The sequence below is a fragment of the Nelumbo nucifera genome, chromosome 3, assembly GCF_055504915.1.
Source record: "Nelumbo nucifera cultivar China Antique chromosome 3, China Antique-T2T, whole genome shotgun sequence".
Lineage (NCBI taxonomy): Eukaryota > Viridiplantae > Streptophyta > Magnoliopsida > Proteales > Nelumbonaceae > Nelumbo > Nelumbo nucifera.
In genome coordinates this window covers 47,303,226-47,311,758 of record NC_142651.1, presented here as the reverse complement: position 1 = coordinate 47,311,758, position 8,533 = coordinate 47,303,226, and the positions used below count along the sequence as shown (strand labels likewise).

Genomic DNA, 8,533 nt, shown 5'->3' with positions numbered 1-8,533 from the left:
ATATGACACCAATCTGATGTTGTCCAATTTGAGGTGTTCTGAACCGAGGACACAATTAGATAGTCCTGCCAACTGGGTGAGGCCAAGGTGGAAGGACGAAGTTGCGCACTGAGATCTACAACCAAGAGAAAGGTCAAAGGCCTGTTCCTCGGGTAGGCACTCCAACACTCAAGTCAGTGGGATAGAGAAGGATGTGGTCGGGATGAGTAGGTTGAAACAATGCTGGTTAGAGCCAAAGAAATAATGCAAAGAGGTATCAAAGGGTGTGGTTCCGAAGAGTCTCTTACCTCGAGTAGGGAATACCTATTTATAGTTGGGCATCCGTGTCCTAGATGGATAGGGCTTTCGGGGTTGTCGAGATGAGGACGTTCATCGAGGTTTTCAGGAGATTAACTCCTCCCCGGTGGAGTTCGCTTCCTTGTCCATACAGGACACTCCTTCTTAGTCGTGCTCTTCTGTTACGTATGACGTCGATGTGGCTTGAGAGGGGGGCGGCTTCAGAGATAGCCACATAGCCATGTAGCATCCTTGGCCAGTTCAACCATCACACGAAGAGATATATTCGTAGCCTCTGCTCATGGCCATTGCTAGTCTTGATTTGAGTAATGGAGATTGCAATAGGGTCTACGCTTGACTAGTTTTCAGCGCTGGCCACTTCAAAGAATGATCTATGCTTTAAATTTTTGGAACACTGCCCATTTTATTTATTTATTTATTATTTTAACCAATTCTATCATCTTGAGATAATATAGTATTTGCAACGTTGACCATAAGGCTAAGTTTGGGATTGCTTAAACATAAGTGCTTATTTAAATAAGCACTTATTTTGGGCTGGAACCACACCGATAAGCATTTATTTGTATTTTGAGAAATAAGTCCAAAATAAGTGAATAAGCATTTATTTTAGAAGTTCAAATTTTGGACTTATTTTTAAGTGATATTTGCCTTTTTGGCTTACCTTGGCCCACCACATCATTTAAAAAATACCTATACTATCCCAGTGATTTTTAACCAAACGTGCATAAATGCTTATTAGAATAAACATTTTTTTTAAACACATATTCATTAATCACTTATTATTCTAATAAGCACTCCCAAACTTGGCCAAAATTTCTGAAGCAATGATATTTAAAGCTGAATGCGTAAGATTTATTAGTTCACTTCACGGGCAAAGAAAAACCGAGCATGCTGCATTTGGTAGTGTATATTGTTGGTCATCAAAATGGGCATTTGATATGAGTAGTTGTTCTTCGTTTCTACTTCCAGATTCAATGTTGGGAGGCGATTGGGTCACTCACCAAATTGGACTAGTTGCTTGAGAGATCTCGAGAGAACCATATCCATGAATGGTGGCAGAAAAATGTGTTGAGGCCCATGAAGGCCTAGAAGTAGAGAGAGAGATGTTAGGTAGAAGAAAATGAAGTTTGGCCGTAGTTTATTTGAATGGGAAGCAAAAATATGCAGACTATCCCTTTTGCAGAAGAACATGAACTAAGTTTGATTCATTGCCAACAAATGAACCTTTACCATAATTCAAACACAAAAGGCCCCAAAAAGTTTGTACTTTATCACCCACTACAGCAGAAACGTCCAACAATGTAAACCCTTTATTTTAAAGTGCAAGGCGACAAAATTTAGCTTGTCATATTCCTTGTCTCAATTTGTAAGGGGAAGTTTGGGAGTCAGAGAGCAAAGAAGCAAATTAAAGTCAACAAAATACTTCAGTCCTTATGCACTGCACCCCATTCCAATCCAATGGAATCCTGTATCCCTTTTAAGTTCTATGTTTTGTTTTGTTTTTTTTTTTTGTCTATCTATGAATTTATATTATTATTATTAGTTTTCCATCTCTACCTTCATTTCAATTTTTGCCCAATTAAATGTTTTCCATTTGTACAGTTTGTAACATGTAGAACTGGCACTCCAGTTTGGCTTTGTTTGGAAAACTTTGGTTGATTGATTCTATCCTATGTTTCAGGATTTTATCCTAGCCATATTCAGATTGCCAATTAGGGGTGCAACTTGAGCTCAAATTCTTGTCTAGTAACTTCTTCTTCTGCTGCTGCTGCTTGAGTTGTCCCAATCTCCATTACAAGCAGCCAAAGACTATTAATTGAGCCAGTTTGGCACCTTCATCTAGCAATGTATCAGTTCAAAGGAATGACCTGGCCCAGCACATTAGGAAATTTATACTCAAACCCACAAACCAGAACCACAACATTTCTATACTGAGTACTGACCAGAGCCTTGACTCATGTGGGTCCAAATCTGCTTATTACCCAGTTGCTACATCTCTAATAACAATTTGCCACCTATGTCGAAACCATATGAATGCTCTCCAGATGTTATTTTCCTCTTGGTAGGAAACTGTTGCTGTTGTGGCTATAAGAATAATGAAAGTTGCTCCAAAATTGACAGCAGGTTCGCACTGAAAAGACCCCCCAAGCCTGTTTACACTTCCATCCCCTCCCACTAAAGACAGACTACTAGTCTATATATTTGAATCATGTAAAGAGATTTGAGATGATTCAATGATTTTATCAAGTTTGTTCACTAGTGATTCTCTTTTCCTTCTTCTCTACATAAAAAAAGACTTGCTTGTCTTCTTCTTCATTAAATAAGTAGTAGTGCCCCTTTCTAAGCATTATAGCTAGTGCCCCTTTCTATCTCTAAGAGCAATGTTGTCAGACTTGGATCGGATTAAAAGCTGAAATGCTCAATGGGTCATGGTTTTATCAGTTAATTGGGCAATTAGTCCACTCAAATAGTAAAAAATGTCATTTGATTGAGACCTGGAATGCCTGTCGGTTCGTGATTTTCATGGTCTGACTGTCAAGTTTGATCTGAGTCTTATAACTAAGGGTGTAAATGGACCGGTTTTGGGTTGAACCCAGTTTAAATCAAGATTAATTTGGAGGGATTGGACAGGCCAATAAAATATATTGAATTGAACCAGTCCAGACTTAATGGCCCATAAGTATTTTTTGATCGGATTAGACTTGGTGCATCTGTAGTGGATTTATATTGGATTGGGTCAGATTGAACTAATATCCTATCCATAAAAATGCATGTGTCAATAGACCAGGTTTAGATTGGAACAAATCTAAATTAAAACCAATTTGAACAGATTGGACAGTCCATACATTAAATTGGACCAGTCCAAAATAGTCCTGGATTAGACTGAATTTGGTCCATTTGTAATGGCCTCATGTTGAACCGGATTGAATTGAACCAAAACCCCTACTTATAACACTGTATAAGGACATGTTTTGATAAGGGCTGAAGTTACTAAACTAAAAGACTAATTGCTTTATTTTTAGTTGTAAAAATAAGTAAAAGAAAAGATGTTCAAGGATATAATCTATCCAACTTCAGTTTCAGCTACGGAGCTCACAGCCCACTAACCTCGTTATGATCTTATTTACTAAACTTTTCAGTTCAACATATTCAGCTGTTATCAAACCGCCCTAAGAGCCGTCACAGCCACCAAGGCACCAGTTCTTCCCAACTGAAGGCCTCTGGTTCCACCATACAGCTTGTAAATGCTCACTAAGGGTTCGTTTGGGAGGGTTTTTATATTGGAGGCGAGGTGAGATGATTCAGCTATGATGGTTGAGGACCTGTGTTCCAAAAAAGCTACCTGGAATAGCTTTTTATTTCACTAGAGCTTTTGGCATTCAAAATACAATGAAGGGCTGTCCGGATTTTCACCAAAACACAGCTTCCGGCATTCGCGTGTTGAGGCCAACTTGGAACCTCAGAAGCTGCACCCTGAAAGCCCTCCCAAACGAGTACTCTGGCGTGTGCCTGTGCCAACCCAATCGGCCGACCCGAGGTAGCTGCTTATGGATATTGATCAAACCCTAATGTTAGTTAATTCTGGCCTGGTTTAAATCAGGCCGGACTTCGAAATGGGCAAACCAGGGTTATATCCCAAGAAAGTAGGTTCATGCATCAACCCAAAATGAAAACAAAACAAACAAAAAGTTAGGGGAGATTCAATGATACCTTCCCCTTGTTCTGTGAACCTTGGGATGAATGTGCTCTTTCATCTGTCTCCTTTATATCTGGCCCCACCTGCGATGATTGTCTGAATTAGTGAAGTTACGTCGCGACGACATACACACACTCCAAGATAAACAAAACAAAGACATCTCAGCCGTTGATTATCCATTCATGAATCAGTCATCTTCTATCTGCGACAACTGTAGCAAACTGGCAACATGGTTGTTTTGATTGACCGTATCAACTCTCCAACTTGATCATATCATATCACCAGCTCACCACTACTCCCATCTGTTGTCTTTCTATAATTCTATCGGAGGTGGGTACACCACACGATCTGTCACTGTCGAATTTGGCGGTGGGCCATAAAGTAAGTTATGGTGAATGGGCTTTTCTGTGGCAAGTGCTATTGGCCTATTGTGGTGGAAAGCGACGCCCTGGGAACCAACGGTCTTAAACTTGGGAGAAGAATTAAAATTTTTTGTGACATGGGCCCCCACTCAACGCTGCTTGGCTCAGAATAAAAAAAACGAGGTAGAGAGTAAAACCACCACCCGGCATTTGGTTTTCAAGGACATGGGTTCGTTTAAGTCGGCTGAAGGGTCGAGACAGGAGACAAAGGTTTTGAGGTCGTTTATTTGCATTTGCCACCATAGTTGCAACATTATTACGAGACTGCCATAGTTCAATTTACCAAAATGGCCATTTCCCCAATTCTCTTTTGTTACGCCAAATCATCACCAGTTCGCCACACCAGTACTACAATAAGACAGTCCAAAACATCACTCCCCCGGGTTGATCTGTCGAATTGTTGATTATCTCTGTTTCCCTTTTTCCTCAATCAAAAAATTACTACAGGAAGACCGAATGGGGAGAGAATTCTTTAACTATGGCTAGCTTAGTGTACATAAAGAATATTTTGACACGTAAATTAGTTGATAAATGAAAAAAAATGACCAATATTTCTTTAAATTTTTCATATTTAGAGAAAAATTTGGTTAATGGAAAAATTGATAAACTTTTTCATATTTTTTATTAGTAAAGTGAAGGTTTAATGAAAATAAAAGTTTTATCTACTTAGGAGATTAAAATGTCTTTTTATAAGAAAAAAAAATTAAAGAACCTTTAGAAAATTTGTCCACTTACCATATGACAAAAGAATACGAGTAAATATACTTATCCTGATAATATTTCCCATATAACATTTGTCTAGACTAGTAATTTATATATCTCTAGAGGTGTAAATCAGGTCGTATTGCTTGCGGCTCGACACGATTATGCAAGCCATATTGGGCCTAGGGTTTTAGGTCTACGGGGCAGCATGGCCCATATATATTTATATAATATTATATAAATTATAATTATATAATAATATATAGTATATAATATGCTAATAAAATAAATAATTTTTTTAAATTTTATTATACTAATTTATTTAATTATTGTATATAAACAATTGCATACACAAAATTGATATAAAATTAAAATTTTAAGTGGACTTAGGGAATTGTTGGATTGTTTATATAAATGAAGTTGCTTTGGTCATTTCTTGATTTTTTTTTTTTTTTTTGTATATGAGAACGAGTGCATTTTGGGGAACTTCTATAGTCATGGAAAAGACATGCTCCGTACAGCTAGTATACTCTTTGCTGAATAGACCTGTTCATGGGCCGGGTGGCTCGACGGGCCGGCCCGGCCCGGCCCCCGAATGGGCTTGAACATGTTTATAGGCCTATGGGCTTAAACTCAGGCCAAAAAGCTCGACCCGTAATAAATTCGAGCCGGGCTCAGGTTTTGTCAAAATAGCCCGATCCGAGCCTGGCCCGGCCTGACTTAAAATTAGACTTAAAATGGGTTATGTGATTTTGTCCATTTGAATAAATTTTTTGATTTAAGAATGTAAAATTGTGTTTTAAAACATAAAAGAAAGGTAAAAAAACCATCTTGTAGGTCCATTGTTAATTTAAATAGGAAAAAAAAAACATCTGAATTTTAAATTCTAATTTGAATAGGGAAAATTATAATTTTTTTTATTAGGTCGGTCTTAGGGCTTGGGCCCAAATTATAGGCCCATTGGTTGGTCTCGGGCCTAATATATTTCCATTAATGATGAATAAAAGCCCGGCCCGGCCCATAAATAGGTCTCTAGTGTGGGAACTACTTTGGCAGAACAGAACAATTCTCACACGTGAATTCAGAACGCCTACAATTCTACTCGTAAATTTCACACACGTTGGGCCCGTATCAAGATCTGCCAAGTAGCCTCCCACTCCTCCAATTCTACAGTAATGACCCAACAAGTTTTCCCACATCATCTGTTCTATGGGACTTTGTGGGGCAATCTTGTGGGGCTGATTTGAATTCTCTTCCTTCGTATGCAAGTTGCCACGCGTCAACACCTTATAAGTCCTCAATTTAACGCCGTCTCCTTCACTAACGGCAACCACAAGGCTATATAAGTCCCATCACTTGCTATCTGTTCGTTGTCTCAAGTTCTCAGTTCTCCGTTCCTCCCTCCCTCCCTCCCTCCCTCCTCCCTTCTTAGAACTGAATTGTTGAAAACTGTAGTATAAAAATATAGAATCAGGTTGACGAAATGTTCCACTTCTGAGGTTTCTCTCTCCTCAGTTCTCACTCTATTTCGCCATGGAAGCTGCACTTCTCAGAACCGGTTCAGCAACCCTTCGTGCATCTCTCTCTCGATCACCCAAGGTTTCTCTCTGCGATAAGGATTCCCTCCCCGGAATGTTATCCTCCGATAAAAGCAAGAAAAGGGCTTCGTGTTTGAGGTCCTCTCTGCATTTCGAGAGCAAGGTCAAGCGGGTTGATAATTCGAGGCTTATCCGACGGACGCTTTCGGACTCCGACACGGTTTGGTCGGTTAACAAGGACTCAGGCTGGTTAACAAAGTTGAGTGGACTCGGATCTCTGTCTTTCCCATCGAACCCTGTGCTTGATCGCGGGAGTTCTGCTGGAGTTTTGCGGGGGAACCTCGTTGAAACGGAGGAGTTGGAATTGGCCAGTGGTGGAACGGGTAAAGGAAGCAAGGTTGGTGGAGAAGGAGATCGGGGTGATCGTGGTGGCGGTGGCAGTGACAGTGACAGGGGTTCATCAAGCAGCGGTAGAGCTGATCACAGCAAGATCGACGCTTGTTACCGAGAGATGCTTAAGGCAAACCCTGCGAATCCGCTTCTCTTGAGGAACTACGGCCAATTCTTGCATCAGGTACTTTGAATTGATCGATTTTATCGACTCCTACTTAAGAACTTGGGGTTCTTGATCTTCGGTTGATCTGATATTTTGCTGTTTGTTGTTGTATAAAGGTGGAGAAAGATCTGGTTAGAGCGGAAGAGTACTACGAGAGAGCGATATTGGCGAATCCAGGAGACGGAGAGTTGCTGTCTCTGTACGGGAAACTGATATGGGAAATGCATAGAGACCAAGACAGAGCTGAGTCTTACTTCGAACAGGCGGTCCATGCATCTCCTGACGATTGGTACGTTCATACTTTCAATTCCGTCCTTTTAGGTGCCAAAATTTGAAAACAAAAAGAGTGAAAAAAAAAAGGATTTTCAAAAGAAATTTAGAGATTGTTTCCCTCTTTTTTCTTTATGTTTTTGTTTTGATTGAATGAAATGTAATTAACGAATCACCGGTACGGTATTGATGGGTGCAGCTTTGTGCTGGGTTCATATGCCCACTTCCTGTGGGATTTGGAGGAGGAAGAAGATGATGAAAGTCAAGCAACAGTAGAGACCAAAATACCAGCTTCGGTTGTGGCTTTTTAAGAGAGTGACGCTGTACGCAGACGCACCTGGAACTGTGGAACTTCCTCTTCTCTCTCTCTCTCTCTCTGTCTGTTATAAGGTATAGTTATATTATACATAGTGTTTTCTGAGAGGTCTCTCCCTGTAACGAATGAAGTAACTTTGACTAACAAAGAAACGGCGGGGGTAGTGTTAGGAGTGAGAAACAGAGAAATTTCTATAGAGAAATGTAAGAAAGCTTCCTTCATGTACAGAGTAAAACAGTTTATATATATTTACTGTATAATAATACATTACAATACAATGGGTTGATGACTCTTTCTCAAGTTCTGTCAAATCTCCTTTCTGTTATATAAATTAATGAAACATTAGTCGATAGCTGTTAAAGCTCTAGCTAAACTAAACTCAAAGTCCAAGAAATTTTTACAACATTTGATGGTTGTGCTTTGCTCAACAGTGTTTTCTTCTTCAACTTGCACCAAATCCCCATTTGCCAGTGCAACAGTTTATGCTCAACTTGTCCAGTTTATAAATTCTCTTCCTGAGAGTTGAGAGTTGGAACAGAGAGAGAGAGAGAGAGAGCATTGTCTAAACTTCTAGCTAGCTTAGCTATAATCCTTCATTCTGCTTCGTGCAGACCCACCCAAGGGGGTAAAAAACAGCAGAAGATGCTCTTAGATGATTTAAATCATCATTTCAGTTTTAAAATCAAAGAATAGATCAGTAATTTCTACCTCTAAACTCATTCTAAAGACTAAAAG

At 39.6% G+C, this 8,533-nt stretch overlaps 1 protein-coding gene across 1 annotated transcript; it reads left to right on the top strand.

Annotated features, from left to right (window-relative positions):
• The first annotated feature begins 6,487 nt into the window (after window positions 1-6,487).
• On the top strand, window positions 6,488-8,102 carry LOC104609599 (uncharacterized). Its single transcript, XM_010275970.3, has 3 exons — window positions 6,488-7,230; window positions 7,329-7,501; window positions 7,682-8,102. The coding sequence occupies exons 1-3, from the start codon at window positions 6,652-6,654 to the stop codon at window positions 7,791-7,793; spliced, it is 864 nt and encodes a 287-aa protein (XP_010274272.2). The 5' UTR covers window positions 6,488-6,651; the 3' UTR covers window positions 7,794-8,102.
• Window positions 8,103-8,533: the final 431 nt, after the last annotated feature.

Coding starts and splice junctions, on each gene's coding strand:
- LOC104609599 (XM_010275970.3), top strand. CDS start 6,652: ATGGAAGCTGCACTTCTCAGAACCGGTTCAGCAACCCTTCGTGCATCT. Junction 7,231..7,328: donor ACGGCCAATTCTTGCATCAG/GTACTTTGAATT, acceptor TGTTGTATAAAG/GTGGAGAAAGATCTGGTTAG. Junction 7,502..7,681: donor CATGCATCTCCTGACGATTG/GTACGTTCATAC, acceptor TGATGGGTGCAG/CTTTGTGCTGGGTTCATATG.